The 17,905-nt window shown below is 38.4% G+C and overlaps 1 protein-coding gene across 1 annotated transcript in view; it reads left to right on the top strand.

Annotated features, from left to right (window-relative positions):
• GDPD4 (glycerophosphodiester phosphodiesterase domain containing 4) overlaps positions 1-17,653 on the top strand; it is a 77,565-nt gene extending 59,912 nt beyond the window's left edge. Inside the window, exons 13-16 of the mRNA XM_032259156.1 lie at positions 5,881-6,028; positions 9,870-9,952; positions 10,864-10,916; positions 17,174-17,653. Coding sequence (XP_032115047.1) covers positions 5,881-6,028; positions 9,870-9,952; positions 10,864-10,916; positions 17,174-17,553 — 664 coding nt within the window. The 3' untranslated portion in view covers positions 17,554-17,653. The remainder of the gene's footprint in view (positions 1-5,880; positions 6,029-9,869; positions 9,953-10,863; positions 10,917-17,173) is intronic.
• The last annotated feature ends 252 nt before the right edge of the window (positions 17,654-17,905 follow it).

The following is a 17,905-nucleotide window of genomic DNA, read 5'->3' as shown; positions in this document are numbered from 1 at the left end:
AAATGACAGGGTCTTGCTCTGTCACCCAGGCTGAGATGCAGTGGCATGATCATGGCTTACTGTACCCTCCATCTGCTGGGCTTAAGCTATCCTCTCACCTCAACTTCTCAAGTAACTGGGACTACAGGCGCATGCCAACACTCTTGGCTAATTTTTAAATTCTGTGTAGAGGCGGGGTCTTACTCAAGCAATTCTCCCACCCCCACCTCCCAAATTGCTGGAATTATAGGTGTGAGTCACAGTACCCCGCTGTAAGTTTGACTTTTTTGTATTCCACTCATAAGGGAGATCCATCTCCCACCACCATCTCCCAATTCTCCCACCTCCACCTCCCAAAGTGCTGGAATTATAGATGTGAGTCACCATACCCCACTGTAAATTTGACATTTTTTGATTCCACACATAAGGCCATGTCCTGAATGGCCTTTATTGTAATTTGGTATATTCCTTCTATACATAATCTGTTGAGAGTTTTTATCATGAAAGGGTGCTGAATTTTGTTAAATGCTTTTTCCACATCTATTGAGATGATCATATGGCTTTTGTGTTTCATTCTGTTAATGCAGTGTGTCACATTTATTGATTTGCATATAACGAACCCTTCTTGTATCCCAGGGATAAATCCCACTTGATTATGGTGAATGTTTCTTTTATGGCACTGTTGAATTCAGTTTGTTAGTATTTTGTTGAGGATTTTTATATCTAAGTTCATCGGTGATATTGGCCTGTAATTTTATTTTCTTGTAGTGTCCTTATCTTGCTTTGGTATCAAGGTAATGCTTGCCTAGTAAAGTGAGTTTGGAAGTGTTCTCTCCACTTTAATTTTTTGAAAGAGTTTGATAAAGATTGATGTTAGTTCTTCAAGCGCTTGGTGGAATTCAGAAATAAAGCCATTATGTCCTGGGCTTTTCTTCGTTGGTAGACTTTGTATTACTTTTTGAGACTCCTTGTTATTGAACTTATAGTGTTTTTTTAAAAAAAACTTTAAATAAAAAAACTTATTGAGGTGAAATTCACATAACATAAAATTTTAAAGTGAACAATTCAGTGGCACCTAGTACATTTACACTGTTGTGCAACTGCCACCTTTAGTTCTAATACATTTTGATACTGGAAGTTTTTATTTTCTCTCTTTTTCTTGATCGGTCTTGCTAGGGGTTTATGAATTTTATTAATCATTTCAAAACACTGAATTTTGGCTTTGTTATCTTTTTCCTATTGTGGCTTTACTTTCCAATTTCATTGATTTCTGCTCTTTATAATTTTCATCTTTCTACTGACTTCAGTTTTAATTTGCTGTTCTTGCTAATAGATGGCTTTTTCAGTGTAGAAAATTAGGTGACCTGTTTTAGATCTTCTTTCTAATGTAGACATTTAAAGCTATAAACTTACTTATTTTTTATTTTTATTTTTTGAGACAGGGTCTCACTCTGTCACTCAGTTTGGTGTTCAGTGGCATGATCTCGGCTCACTGCAACCTCTGGCGTGGGTCGCTGTGCCTGGCCTTAAAGCTATAAATTTACTGTAAGCATTGCTTTAATTTTCTCCCACAAATGATGTTAATATATTATTTCTTTGTTATCATCCAATTTAAAAACTTTTCTCATTTCTCATTTGACTCATGGATTACTTAGAAATGTATTGCTAACGTTTTAAACATTTGAGGATTATCTAGCTACTTTAGCTATTGATTTCTGATTTAAGCTTATTGTGACCAGAGAACAAACCTGTATAATTTCAACCCTTATAAATTTTATGGCTTAAATTTTAAACTTATTTTATGGCTCACCATATGGTTTGCTTTGGTGAGCTTTCCATGTCCCCCTGAAAATTATGTGGCCTCTTCAGTTGTTGGGTTTAATATTCTATAAATGTCAATTAGTTCAAGTTGATTGATAGGCTTTTTGAAAATTTCATATTCATTTTTTCTTTCTTTTTCTATTGAGCTGATACAAAGGATTAGATTGCAGATCAAACATACACATATCAGATAACTTACCTACTGTCAAGATTTATCTTTAAGTTCAAGAATATAGCAGGCAATCAAGAGTCTCAGACAAAGCAAGGAGAGACATTGATTGTGGCTGTGCAGGTATCTTCATTTATTGGACACATACTCTGTGGCCCAGAGTAATAGATGAGGCCCCCAAGTGAGTTTGTACAGGGTTAACTCACTCATAAGGAGAGCAGTTGAGTCATGAAACATCTCTATTTGATAGTCCCAGAGAGTTATCTAGTTTATGTATCATTCTCCAGGGACCCATGCCTCATAAATCTGTTCTATGTTTATTTACAAAATATGTAATAAAGAAATACTTAATCAGGAACATCCTTTTAAGAACATTATATATAAGGCCACTCTTCCTAGTAAATATTATTATTTTGTTTACTAAAGATCTAGTTATTGTGTTGAAGAGGAGACTTCTCAGACTTTTCAAGATCAAGACTTCTTCCTTCTTTCTTCTGGGAGAAACCTCCCCAATTAAAAAAAAATGAATGATTCCTTATACTGACATCTGTCAGTTACCAATATATATCCAATTGTATATATCTGTCAGTTACCAATATATATCCAGCTGTTAATGTATCCAACTGTAATTGTGATTGCTGATTTGTGTTTTTCTTTTTTCCTTCTTGTATTTTGAAACTGTTTTATTAGGTGCATTTGCACTTAGAATTATTAGATCTTGGTGAATTGGCACCTTCATTATGAAATGTCCCCTGTTTAAGGTAATTAATCTTATCTAAAATTTACTTTTTCTTGTATTAATATTGCTGCACTGGCCTTCTTATAATTTGTGTTTGCTTAATATGTCCTTTTCTATCCTTTAGCTTTCAACCACTTTGCATCTTTAAAGTACATCTTTTATCAACAAAATTTTGTCAGTTCTTTTATATCTAGTAGGACAATCTCTGACTTTTAATTGGAATGTTTGGTCCATTAATATTTAGTTCACATATTAATACAGTTGGGTTTACATTACCATCCTTTTTTTTTTTTTTTTCTATTCTTTCTATTCATTGTGGGGTTTTTTGGTCACTTCTTTTCTTTCTTTTTATTTTTTAATCATTTTTTGATATTTCATTCTATCTCTTCTATTGTTTTTTAAGTCTTTTTTTTTTTTTTTTTTTTAAATAGAGACAAAGTCTCGCTCTGTCACCCAGGCTGGAGTGCCGTGATGTGATCATAGTTCACTGTAGTCTTGAACTACTAGGCTCAACCAATCTTCCTGACTCAGCCTCCAGAGTAGTTAGAACTGGAGGTATATGCCACCACACCTGGCTATTTTTTTAAAAATTTTGTACAGACAGAGTCTCGCTCTGTTGTGACGCTGGTCACAAAATCCTGGCCTGAAGCCATCCTCCTGCCTTGGCCTCCCAAAGCATTGGGGTTATAGACATGAGTTGCCATATCTGGCTCCGGCTGACTTTTTACATCTTTGGATTATTTTTTACTGATTTCTCTAGGAACTATAGCTGTGCAGTTACTCCAGCACTATTTTTTGAAAAGACTATCTTACTTCCATTGATTTGCTTTTGCACCTTGGTCAAAAGTCATTTGTCACCTTTGTTTGAGTCTATTTCTGGGTTTTTGTTTCTGTTCCATTGATTTATGTGTCTATCTCTCCTCTTATACCACACTAGCTTGATTACTGTAGCTATATAGTAAGTCTTAATATCAGGTAGAGTGATTCCCTCTCACACTATTTTTTTCAGATTATTTTAATATAGAAGGGCTGTGTTTTTCCATATAAATCTTAGAATCCACTTGCCTGATTGTACAAAAAACCCTTGCTGGACTTTTTATGGGATCTTCATTAAACTTACAGATCAATTTAGGGGAGAATTGGCATCTTTACTACATTGAATTTCCAATCCATGGACACATATGTCACTCCACTTGTTTAAGAAAATGGGCGAAGGATATGAGTAGACACTTCTCAAAAGAAGACATACAACTGACTAACAAACATGAAAACATGCTCAGCATCACTACTCATCAGAGAAATACAAATCACAACCCTGATGAGATACCATCTCACACCAGTTAGAATGGCTATTACTAAAAAGCCAAAAAAATAACAGATGTTGAAAAGGTTGTAGAGAGAGAATGCTTAGACACTGTTGGTGGGACTGTAAATTAATTCAGCCCCTGGGGAAGAAGTTTAGAGATTTTTCAGAGAATTTAAAATGTAACTACCATTTGACCCAGCAATCCCATTACTGGGCACCTACGCAAAGGAAAATAAATTGTTCTACTAAAAAGATACCTGTACTTGTATATTTATTGCAGCATTATTTACAATAGCAGAGACATGGAATCAACGAAACTGCTCATCAGTGGTGGATTAGATAAAGAAAATGTGGCACATATACACCATATAATACTACGCAGCCATAAGAAGGAATGAATTCATGTCCTTTGCAGCAACATGGATGTAGCTGGAGGCCATATTCTAAGTGAATTAGTGCAGAAACAGAAGATTAAATACCACATGTTCTCACTTATAAGTGGGAGCTAAACATTGGTTACACATGGACATCAAGATGGAAATGATAGACACTGGGGAGTCCAAAATGGGGGAGAGAGGGAGAAGGGCAAGGGTTGGAAAGCTACCTATGGGGTACTATGTTCACTATTTGGGTAGCGGGTCCAAACCCATTTTTATTTAGTATCATGTGATATAGCCATGTATTAAACCTGCACATGTATCTCCTGAACTTAAAATTTAAACAAACAAGGAATGTGATTGGCTTTTGAGTTTTGGTTTCAAAAGGCAAAAGTACGTTACTTTTTACTATTTTTTGCTCATTTTATTTTTAAAATTTATGTTGTTTGTAGGGACTGGCTCATAGATAATTCTAACATGTTGGGTAACTAATTGCTAGCACCTCACTGTTAAGGAGGCACTGTTATTATTTTACAGTTTCTACACTGAGGCCAAGAGTTCACTAAGCTTGTATATGAGAGAGCTGGGATTCAACCCTAGGCTTCTACAGAGCAGTTTCCAATATGCCATACCATTTCAAAGTTGAAAAAAAATTTTGAAGGCACTTATGTGGTATGTTTTCTGAGAAATCAAATCCCTGAAAATGACAACTTAGCTAGAATTACTAGGTGTTCCTCCACTTATTTTCTTCCTGTCTCTATAAACAGTGCACAAGTATCCACTGACATATAGCGCCATAGGAAAAATTAGGTTTTATTCCCCCTATTTTCATTACTTGCAATAATTCTTTATACTTAAAACTTAATAAGTTCACCAGATTGGTACTCATTTATTTATTTTTTCAATTAATATTTGTGGAGCCTGGTGTTATGCTAGGTACTGAATATCCAGAGATAAATAAGATACAGTCTCTGCTTTTATTTTGCTTAGAGTCAAGTAAAGAAGACTGATAAGTGGGCAGATCATTTGAGTAGGGGGTGATAAGTGCTCTGATAGAAGCGAATATATAGGTGCTGCTACACAATACCATGCCAGAGCCAGCCCATATCAGCTTATTATTAAATACTCAGAACCTACAAATTGATTCTACCAATGGTAGCTTACAATTGGCTATGGTAGGAGTGTTTATAACATGGAAATTTGCAAATGCTATAATAGGGCTTTCCTTTTCTTTTTCCTTTTCCCCATTCTTTGTTTCTTTATTTTCTTTTTTTTTTTAATTATTTTTTTTCTTCCTTTTTATTATTCTCCTTAGGACATCTGGTTTACCAGCACACCACTGTTGCTACAGGAGCAGAGGTGCTAAATCCAATCCATTATCTCATTGTAGCATGAACCCACCATGTCGCAAACATGGTGGCTGTTCCCCTTTTAGATTATGAGAATGAAACTTGGTCTAAATTCCCTGTGGGTTCTGTTTTTGTTCCAGAGATTATAAAGCAGCTAACATCCATATCAACATATATACCGTCAATGAGCCTTGGCTTTTCTCACTGGCATGGTGCTGCAGGATTAACTCAGTGACCACAGACAACATTGGGCTCCTGAGTCAGCTTAATCACCCTCACTTCTTCATGGTAAGCTGGTTGTCCAGATTGTTCTTCCAGGCTTGGTACAATAGCAGTGCAGGTCCCCCAGCCCTGTGTTGCCCACTATGCTGTCCCCTAGGGAGCCACTTAAGAGCACAGATTTCTATGAATATTGGAGATGTGGTATTTTCCATTCTCTCACACAGATCCTTCCTGGATTTTCAGGCAAAATTTAGTATTGTTGTAGCAATTGACATTTATTGAATCCTTACAATGTGCTTTACATGCATTATGTCATTTTACCCTTTGAATTGGCCACTGTTATTATCTTCATGAGGAAACCGAAGCGCAAAGATATCTGTGCATGTGGTCTCGTGAGGTAGGATTCAGAATGAGGCCTGACTTCAGAGTTTTGTTATTGTAGCCCCACCTTTGTAAAGGCATGGCAACAATTGACAACAGCATGGAGAGTGGGGAGAAAACCAAGCATACTTGACTCTGAATTGGAAACTGTGTGCCCTAACAAATTGCTTTGGAAGAGGGTAGCCAGTGTCTGGTTGCCTGGCCTGATTGCCTGTTCTAGGTCTTCTGCTGCTTACTGCCACAGGCTTGAGGACCTGAAGACCTGGTTTACAACCCCAGCCAAATCCTATCACTCACTGTCTGTGGAGGGAGCCCCCAGCCAACCAGTTACTGCTACAGAACCTGGTCTTATCTGTATAGAAAGTAGGTTGACTGAGTGGGACACAATAGCATACAACAGAAAACACTTTAATTTTGTTCCATTGATTCTTTAAAACTTGTCTGTGATCTAGGCCTTTCTCTGTCCTTGAATGAAATTTCCCTCAGGTCCTGTGGCTTTTCCGAACACTCTTAGATAACTTTTAAAAGTTCACTTTTAGTCATCAAAAAGCCTCACTTCAGAATTAAAGTGTCCAATCCCAAGTAATAACCCAAACTCCAAACAGTTTTGAAATTTAAAGCCTTTGACAGAGAAGCCTAAGAGGGGAGGGGCCTCAAGTTACCTCCTCCATATCTCCACCCTCACTGGCCTGGGCATCTGACCTGTTCAGGGTCAGAACCAGGAGAGAAGGTATCAGGGTCAAGGGCACAGTCTTACAGGGTCAGTACTGCATCCAGGCCCTCTGGTGGAAAGGAGAAATTGCTAACTTCTTACCCTGGTGGCTTGGGCAGCTTTCTGGAGATGACCCTGAAGGGAACTTCGGATGGCAGGTCACTTGGCACAGGTGGAGCCTTTCCACCCATCTATCCCCATAAAACTCCCCTTCATGTATATATTATGTATTTTTCTAACATTTTTAAATTCAGTTATTATGAAAATGCGTAATTTAGAAAGCAGCTACCCCTGCATAATTCTATCCCCCTGAATCAATAATGTCTTAAAGTTGTCCTTTTAGGAGGTACTCATTTACTTAAATGATGCTACTATTTCTGAATGCATTTTTTTCATTTTAATATTCAAGTTGATGATAAATCCACGTAATTCAAAATTTAAAAAGTATAAAAGGATATATGTAAAACAAACAAACTTCCTTCCATGCCTGGCCTGAGCATTTTTAAAGGACCCAATGCATGGTTCCCAGCTTATGGCATGTGTCATTTTATTCAGGGAGGTGGGGCTGGTATCCCAGAGGTCTTTACAGGCAGCCCACACTCCAGAATTAGACTGATTCAGATCTAGATTCAGATCTTGGCTTTACTACTTACTGTGTAAATGTGGAAATATTAGTTAACCTGTTTGTGGTTTTTGGTTTTTTATTTTGTTTTTTCTTTTTGTAAATTGGGGATAATAATAGTGTAGTAGAAACCCTTGTGTCCAACATAATTTGGTCTGGTCATTGGTCTCATAATTGAGAAAATTAAAACAAGAAATCATTTAAAAATGATATATAGTTTATCAGTTAGCTTTTAATGCTTAATAAAAATATCTAAAACTTAGTGTCTTAAATATTTATCATGTCTCAATTCTGGCTGATGGCTAGGTGGTGCCTCTGGCTTGAGCCAGGTCAGCTGGGCTGGATAGTCTACGATGCCTTGTTCATTTGTTGAGAGTTGCACCTGGGATGACGAAGTTTCTCTTCATGTTGTCCCTCATTCTCAAGATGGCTGGCTGAAGTGTGTTCACCTGGTAGAGACAGGTTCCCAAGAGCAAGAGAGAGCAAGCCTCAAAGCACATGCACTTTTAGGTTCTCCCAGTATTGTGTTTGCTTAGGTTCCATTGGCCAAGGAAAATCACATGGTCAAGTTCAGATTCAGGGTGGGAGAGAAACAGACTTCACCTCTTGATAGGGAAGTACAGCTAAGTCATGTTGTGTAGGGGCCTGCATGTAGGTTTGAAAGGAATTTTGTGGTCCTTTTTATAAACAGCATGCCACACACATACCTCACAAATTTTATTTTAAAATATTCATTCACCTTTTGACATAGCCATTTCTTTGAGGATATTTCAGCTGATTGAGTTCTATTTAAACATCCAAATGAACTAGCTATGATTTCTAATTGTTGTTTCTTTTAAACAGAACAAGAACTTAAAGTCATTAGGAGAATCAGTCTGAATGAGGAATCCACCTAGATTTTTATAATCCCCCAAAGGCTTGTAGTGTTTCACGTACACATAATCTAATTGCAGTTTATTCTTTAATGATCTATTTTGTCCTTAATTGAGTTTTTCAAAGCATTTGACTTAGTTTCTTTGAAAATGATACACTTTTGTCACTCAGATCTCACATATTTAAGCAGCATCTAATTACATTGCACTATTACAGTAACAAGTTTAGTTGGCTTAAGCCATTTGGGAAACAAGGACAACTGATTCTTCGTGAACATTCTACTCATCTGGCAGGCCTCCTGGAGCAAGCAGCTGACTATAGCAGCCCTCAGTCAATATTTTTCCCAGAGGGGATTAAGAGCCTCAGTTCAGTGGAAGTTGGTTAAGAGTTTCTACTAGTAGGGCTATTGTGAGGCTTAAATGTGAAAATACCCCTGAAGTGCTTAGAACACCTACCTGGCTCCTGTTAATTGCTCACTGTTAGTTGTTGTTATCATTATTATCATGATCATTAGTGTCACTGTTGTTGTTGTTAATTTTATTATTCAGCTCAAGGGAAGACCTTGGGATAGGGTGGAGAGTGGCCTGAGAGAGGATAAAATGTGCCAGCCCTAATAGCATCAAGTAAAATTGGAGAGGGAGCCTTGGAGCTGGAAAGGAAGCATTAAACTCAATGAGAGGACCCAGAAGACAGACCTCTGGGAAACAGGTGACTTGGGCAAGGAGCATAGAGGAGGGGCATGTAGGTAAGGGAGAGTTACACTTGAGTCTTAGTAATTGTAGTGTGATGCTTTAGAACAATGGTTCCCAAATGCTGGCTCAAAGACACGTAGCTTCAGCGTCACCTGGGAGTGTGTTAAAAATGCAGACATTCTCATTCCTTAGGTCTCTAGTGAAACCCAGAAACCTGTACTACTAAAAGCTGCCCAGGGAGGCTTGGCTACCTAGCCAGGTTTGAGAAGCCATGCCATGAAAACAGCAGTAGAAGTCAAGAATCTGGACTGTGGTATTGAGTCCAGAATAGACTTGTGTGACTTTTCTGAGACCCCCTATGCCTTCTGTCTTGAGAGATGAAAAGTGAAATGAAAGATGTGTTCTGTTCCCTCTAGAGCCCCCTGCATGTATAAGGGTGATTGTTAGGACACTTGCAGGGATTCTCTGTGTTGGAGAATGCCACATCAATCAAGGTTCCTTGGCCTATCTATCCCCTCTTCCTCTCTTCCTCCACCCTTGGCAGCAAAGCAAGGGACTTAGACCATATGATCCAAATCCCTTCTAACTGTAAAGTTCTTTCACTATGGTTTGTTTTATGTTTTGCAGACACCAAGGTCCTATATGTTCATGTGGCTCCTTGCAGATATCATTTCCCTACTTTTTATTATTACCATATTTCGTTTTCACTGGTAAGTATATAATTTTAAATGAAGTTTTTCCAAAATAAAATAAATGGATTCTTGTAGGAAATTGAAAAAAATAACAGTTATACTCTTCCCATAACCCCACATGGCAAGATGGCATTTATAATCTGAACCTCTCTTCTCATGCTGTCTATGGTTCCTCACATCCCTTTGACCTCCCCAACACAAGACAATATTTTCAGGATAAGGACTGTCACTAAAGCTTAGTCAAGCCTATTACTATGGATTCAATGTGAAGCAGTTGAAAGGACAGGGCTTGAATATTGCCCAGAACAAGTGCCTCCATCTTCCCACCTTCCATGAAACTGGGTATAGCAATGTGCAAAGAGCAAGTTTATGAACCAGGAAGACTGGGTCTTAGCCCTGGCTTTGTCCCTTAATTGCTAGGTGACCCTGAAAAAATAACTGCTCCTTTCTGGGCCATAATCTATTTTTCTTTTTAATGGAGTCTTACTCTGTCACCTGGGCTGGAGTGCAGTGGCATGATCTCAGCTCACTGCAACCTCTACCTCCTGAGTTCAAGTGATTCTCCTGCCTCAGCCTCCCAAGTAGTTGGAATTACAGGCACCTGCCACAACCCCTGGCTATTTTTATATTTTAGTAGAGATGGGGTTTCACCATGTTGGCCAGGCTGGTCTTGAACTCCTGACCTCAGGTGATCTGCCTGCCTGCCTTGGCCTCCCAAAGTGCTGGGATTATAGGCATGAGCCATCACACCTGACCCATAATCTTTTTATCTGTACAAGAAAATAACATTTGAGAATCCTTGCAGGCAAATGCTATAAAATTGCAAGTTTCAAGATGAAATGGGGAAGAACATCCTGTAAGAGGAACGTTAGAGGAGACCATTGTTCTTTAACCCCTTCATTTTTCATGGTTGGTCTGCTTCCTTCTAGGCGGAGAGAGACTAAAAAAGAAAAATTGCTTGAAACCTCCAGAAATTCCACAGGTAAAGTTAGAGGCCTAGCTCACTCCTGTCTCTTCATGCCTACTCATTGCTTTCAGGAGACAGAGGCTGCTTTTCATGTCCCCAACAAGAGCTGAGGGTGTTTGGAAAGTTGTGGGTGGGGTAGGGGCCGGGACCAGGGGAAGTATAGGCTGAGCACAGATTCTGGAGGACCCTGTACACCAGGCCTCAGATTTTGAATTTCATCCTCTAAGCAATGAGGCCCCCTGGAAGATTTCAAGCATGGGTGTTCACTTCTTCATATATTCATGTGTCATACAGCCACTAAGTCCACGCTTTGTGCCAGGCACTTAGAGAGGGGCTGAAGATAACTGAAGGATGTCTGTGGAGGGTGGCTGGAGAGAGGGGAGGGGCTGGCCCTCAAATAGCAGTGAGGAAGCAGGTAAAAGTATAGCCGTTGACATCATTGAGCCAGGCATCTAGGTCCAGGACAGAGTGGCTGCCATGCCCATTAGGGGGAAGGTGCTTTTTGGGTGTCATTTGTGGGTGATTTATGTTGGAGGCTAGAGGAAGAAAACTTCAGCAGTTCTGGAATTGCTAGACTAGAGGCAAGTCACTGTATATTGGCAATTAGGAGATGGCAAGTGAGTATCACACAAGGAAGCCATATGTAAAGGGCTAAAGAAGTGAACTAGGCCTAGTAACAGGAAGGGATGCTAGAGTTTATTTCTCTGTGGGTTTTGATGATGGTCACACAGTGATTTACTAGTTTTGGAAGCCAATGCTGTGTCAAAGGAAAACCAACTAGGAGGCAGAAGACTGTGAGATGTGGGATATAATTTCCTTCCGAAACTCCTGGAGACTTAAGTAAAGGTGGAACAGTCACAAAATCATGAGTTAATTTAATTTCTTATTGACAATGGTGAAGCTCCTGATATTCCATGTACCACATGGCAGATGAGTGGAACTGATACAACACTTAGGGTTGCAGGAATGAATCCACAGGGATCACGAAAAACTAAGTTTAGAAATTTGAATAAATTAAATAGAAGGCAATGGTCTTTCATATGCTGCGAAACTGAAGGTTTAAGCCGAATTTACCCAGATCTCTCTGAGGCAGGGAGATCTAAAGTTATATGAGTTACAAGTTACAAGATTCCAAGTTACATGGAAGTTAAGATCACTCTACTGGCTGTGTTAAGAAGTCTGAAGCTAACTAATGACTCCAGCTAGCTTATGATTATATCAGTAGTTGTTCCTTAGTAAGCTAGGGCTGCTATAACAAAATACCGTAGACTGGGTGGCTTGAACAACAGAAATTTATTTTCTCACAGTTCTGGAGGCTTGAAGTCCAAGATCAAGGTGCTGGCAAATTTGGTGAAGAGCCCTAGTGAACACTGTCTTCTTAGCTTGAATACTGATGTCTTCTCACTGTGTGTTCACATGGCCTTTCCCCTGTGTGTGTTTGGGAGAGTGGGATCTCTGGTCTCTCTTCCTCTTCTCATAAGGACACCGGTCCTATTGGATTAGGGTGCCACCCTTATGGCCTCATTTAACCTTAATTACCTCCTGAAAGGGCCCTGTCTCCAAATACAGTCACACTGAGGGTTAGGTCTCTGACATATGAAATTGGAGTTGGGGAAACATAACTCAGCCCATAACAATAATCCAGCCAAGAAGTGATAGAACATGGAGATGAGAAGGAAACATGGTTGGGAAAGAAGTTTTGAAAATAAAATTGAAGAACTATATAAACCTAGATAAAAGAGGTGGCTATAATGCCTTAGAAAAAGTACTCCGTTAACTTGACCTTACCCACTACCATGTTGAAATGGTGATAAGAAAAGTGAGTAGAAAGTAAATTAAGGATTTTTCCTGTTTTTAAAAGCTCTTTGTTGCCTGTTACAGAAACTGGTTTTTCTTGACCTAAGCAGAAAGAAAAGGCATTGGAAAGCTATTTGGGTACCTCGAAGAGATACCTAGAAGGTACAGGACCAAGTTTAGAATCAGGGAAGGAACAAGGAAGACTAAAAAGAAGCCAGGACCTCAGCCATAATGACAGCCCAGATCCATTCCAGTTGAGGAGAATGGAGCCTCATCTACTAAATACAGAGTTCCATACCACCTCCAGGGTGGGCATGTACTGCTGCATCTACTGATGCCACATCCACCACCAGAAGGCATTCATTGCCTCTCTAGTGTGAGGGAATATTTTTCAGCAATTTAAATGAGTCAAGTTTGTTGTCTTTTGTCTTAGGTAGTTTCTTATGTAAAGTTTTCAGTTTTCTTACTCCTGTTCCTCTGTAACATGTCTTTTTTCCTTTGGCTACATTTTACGATTACTCCTTTTATTATTGGTTTTTAGTAGTTTGATTATGGCTTACTTTGGTGTGCATGTGTGCATGTGTCAGAGAGAGAGAGAGAGAGAAACTATCTTGCCTAGAGTTTGTGAAATTCTTAGATTGGTTGGAGTATAATTTTTATCAAATTGGACATACTTTTAGTTTTTATTTCTTCAAATATTTTTCTGCCTCTGCTGGGATTCTGGTTACACATATTAGACATGTGTATTATCCCTCTGGTTACACATATTAGACATATGTATTATCCCATAGGTTACTGAGACACCGTATTTTTGTTTCCTTTTTTTTTTTTTTTTTTTTTTTTTTTTTGAGACAGAACCTTGCTCTGCTGCCCTGGCTGGAGAGCAGTGGCATGATCTCAGCTCACTGCAGCCTCCAACTCCCAAGTTCAAGCAATTCTCCTCCCTGAGCCTTCTGAGTAGTCACATTTTAAATATTTAATTAATTTCTTTTTCTTTATTTTGGATATATTATATTGCTTTGCGTACTAGTTTTTTGTTTTGCTTGTTTGTTTAGAGGCAAGTCTCACTCTTTCGCCAAGTCTGGAGTACAGTGGCATGATCATGGTTCACTGCAACCTTGAACTCCTGGGCTCAAATGATCCTCCTGCCTCAGCCTCCTGAGTATCTGGAACCACAGGCACACACTACCATGACTGGCTAATTTTTTCAAAAAAATTGTAGAGATGGCATCTCACTATGTTGCCCAGGCTGATTTCAAACTCCTGACCTCAAGCAATCCACTTGCCCTGGCCTCCCAAAGCACTGGAATTACAGATGTGAGCCACCATGCCCAGCCTATGTTAGTTTTTTATTGCTATATTTTAAAAATTACTTCAAATAGCTTAACATTACAAAAATTTATTATCTCACAGACACAAATTTATAAAGGTTAGACAGTTCCTTTACTTAGTCTTTCCAGGCTAAAATCAGGGTATCAGTTGGGGCTGCAATCTTATTTGAAGTTTATGGTCCTCTTCCAGGCTAACTTCTTGTTAGCAGCATTAAGTTGCTCATAGTTGCAGAAGTGAAGTCATCTCTGTTTTCTTAATGGCTGTTAGCAGGGTTTTGCTCTGAGCTTCTAGAAGTGATCCTCAAGTCCTACCCACATGGTCCTCACAACATGGCAGCTTACTTCTTCAAAGCCGACAAGAGAATATATCTCCAGTCTGCTATGATGAAGTCTATGTAATGAATGTAATGTAATCATTGGCGTAATTATCCCAGAACCTTTGTCATGTAGCATAACCTAATCAAGAGAGATAACTATCCTAATATATTCACAGGTCTCACCCCACTCAAGGGAAGGGGATTAGATAAGGGATATAAACCAGCTGTTGGGAATCTTTAGGGTCATCATAGAATTTTGCCTCCCATACCATGTCTTCCACTTCACTTATATAATATTTAATTTGCTGTTGATTTCAATCAGTGAAATTTTTATTTCAAATATTATAGTTTTTATCTCTAGAACTTCCATTTGGTTTTTTTATATCTCACCTTTTCCCCCTCATTGTGTTCATTTTCCTTTAAATATTTAAACATAGTTATAATCATTGTTTTAATATTCTTATCAGCTTATTCCATCACCTCTGTTATTTCTGGCTCTATGTCTTTCTCTCACTCTCTCTCCCTTTTTTTTTTTTTTTTTTTTTAAAGAGGCAGGGACTCATTCTGTCACCCAGGCTGGAGCATAGTGGTGTAATCCTAGCCCACTGTAGCCTCCAGCTCCTGGGCTCAAGCAGTCCTTTCACCTCAACCTCCTGAGAAGCTGGGACTACAGGCACATGCCACCGTGCCCAATGTTTTTTTAAAGAGATGTGGGTCTCACTATGTTGCCCAGGCTGGTCTTGAACTCCTAGACTCAAACAATTTTCTCTGGGTCTATTTTTATTAACTGATAATTCTGGATATGGATCACATTACCCTGATTGATTCTTAGCATGTCCAATATTTATCATTATTTACCATATAAATTTTAAAATATTCACTGGTTAATTTTAAAATAATTTTTAAAAACCTATTTATATATAACATAAAAGTTTTTGAAACAAAATGTCAGTTCTATGAAACAAAAACAGAGAAGTATGTAGTTGTACATTTTTATAAATCTCTCTAATGTCTGGATTAATAGATGACAAGAATTCTCATATCTGCTTCTGCATTTAGTCTCTTCAGTGTCACCTGTAATGTGATCTCTGGAAAACTCCACCATACAGTGATTAGAGGATGAAAATGAAAATGGCAAATAACATATTAATGTTATTATGAAGATAATTTGGGCCTCATGAACCCCCGAAAGGGTCTCAGAAACCTCCAGAGGTCCCTAAATGATACTTTGAGAACCGGCTGATCAGAATGTTCATATGTATCAGCAAAATGGTATACATAATGTCCTCTTCCTGAGGATATTCATTATTACAGGTGATTGGAGCTTCTGTAGTCATATTCCTTAATAATTTTGTGCTCCTATTTTTAAACTATATACTTAGCAATAGTTTAAAAATAAGAGCACAAAATTATTCATTATTTGATGAAATATATGAATATAAATATCCAAGAAGCTCAAGATAGTCCAAGTAGGATGAATTCAAACCCACAAGACATATGAGAATAAAACTGTTGAGAGAGAAAAAGATACAGGAACTTAGAGACAGTAAAAACTTATAAGGCATGTGGAAAACAAATAGCAAAATGACAGAAGTTTCTCCTTATTAGTAATAACATTAAATGTAAATGGATTAAACTCTCCAATCAAAAGATGGACATGGGCAGAATGGTTTAAAAAAAAAACATGATCCAACTGTATGCTGTCTATACGAAACTCATTTTAGATCCAATGACACAAACAAATTGAAAGTGAAAGGTTGCAAAAGGATATTCTATGCAAATAGTAACCAAAAGAAAGCAGGGGTTGCTATGCTAATATCAGAAAAAATAAACTTTAATCAAAAAAGCCTTTGCAAAGGAAGGCATATGATTGATCACAGAAAACTACAAACTTTACTAAGAGAAAGAATACCCAAATAAATGGAGCAATATATCATGTTCATGAATTAGAAAACTTAATATCATAAAGATATTGTCATGGAATTGATCTAAAAATTCCATTCAAATCCAATAAAAATTCCCTTTTTCCTATAAAGCTGACAGAAAAAATGAAGCTCATGTTTGTAACTGTTTCTTCCAGATTGAATTACACTTGGGTTAAAAAAAGGCTTTGAATATTTATAATTAAAAATTTTTAAAAATTACACTAATAAAAATAAAAGGTAAATCTCAGCAGAAAACAAAACAGAAACAAACAAAAAACCTGAGTTCTGAGCTTACTTCTTTGGATTCTCACACTATTCTAGATTTTGGCCACACAATTTATCTCTATATTGTAAATGCCTGGATAATTTTAAGATGTTTTCTTGTTTTTGCATATCATCCAGTTTTTAATTTGTCTTTGGCAGGAAGATTGGTCTTGATCTCCTAGCTCTATTATTTGAAGTATCTACCATGTATTTTTTTTCTGTTGACAAAAATTATTTATTGAGCATTTACTATGTGACAAACACTTCTGAACACTGTATATGTAGCGGCAAGCAAGACAAAGTTTCTGTCCTTAAAAAAGTCCTCACTTTAATTGAGGATGTATTCATTTTTCTAAACTAATTTAATGGCTGTGAATACATGAACTTTGAGCAAACGTCAGTCTCTGTTTTCTGAGCCTCATGCGGTAGACTCTTAAACCCCAGCCTCAGGCTGAATTGGAGGATCATTCTGAAGCTTGTACAAAGCCTGAAGTAGAGGGGAGAGCTTGGAGGAAAAAACCTGAAAGGCTAAAGGAGTGGCTAACACTTAAGAGATAACTTGAATTTCACACATGACTGGCAGAGAGTGGAGAAAGGACATTTGAGGAATCTGTGTTTATGTCTTTTCTACCCCACAGATACTCACAGTGGAAGTGAGAATGAGAAAGATTTGCACATATACGTTAAATCTCCTGCCCGAGTTGTGGAACGTCCTTGGACTCTAGCAGCCCTCCACCCAGCCTTACCCAAGAGCAGAAAGGAACACCAAGGCCATTCCAATTTTGCAGCAGCATCCAAGAAACTAGTACCTATCAAGAATGCTGTCACACCTCTGAAGCCTGCCAAGCACTACATTCAACCACCAATACCCACCATGGTCTTTGAACTCACCCAAGCGCCCACCAGGCAGGCTACTACTAGTGAGGCTACCTTTCAAACTACATTGCCCACCCCGAAGGCAGATAAGCCAACAATGCCCCCCGTAGAGGTCCCCTATCCTGAAATAAGAGACCTCTAAGATATCCTCATGGCTGAATACTCCAAAGGATCATATGTCACAATATATTTCACTGCATCTGACATATATCCTCCTATGAGATGTTTCCAAAGAAGAATTAGCCACATCTCGCCTGCTTCTTCCTCTTCCTCTCTCTGCAGTGGTGGGAAGTGGTTGATAAAGGCACACAGAAGGGCCATTGAGGCTCTCGGGAACAATTCTGCTCTAGCCTTTCTATCAAGAATGCATCTTAAGGGGCTAGGCAAGGGTATAACTGCTGTGTGTGGTCTTGGAACTGGAGCTGGTTGCTCTCTGTCAAGTTTTTCTCATCCTAACACCTCCATAGTATTCCCTGCTAAGGGAGTGACTGTGC

This window comes from Sapajus apella, unplaced genomic scaffold, assembly GCF_009761245.1.
Source record: "Sapajus apella isolate SASKATOON/1434 unplaced genomic scaffold, GSC_monkey_1.0 scaffold106, whole genome shotgun sequence".
In the NCBI taxonomy this organism is placed as follows: domain Eukaryota; kingdom Metazoa; phylum Chordata; class Mammalia; order Primates; family Cebidae; genus Sapajus; species Sapajus apella.
Note: the sequence above shows the minus strand (reverse complement) of the source record. Positions and strands in the feature narration are given on the sequence as shown.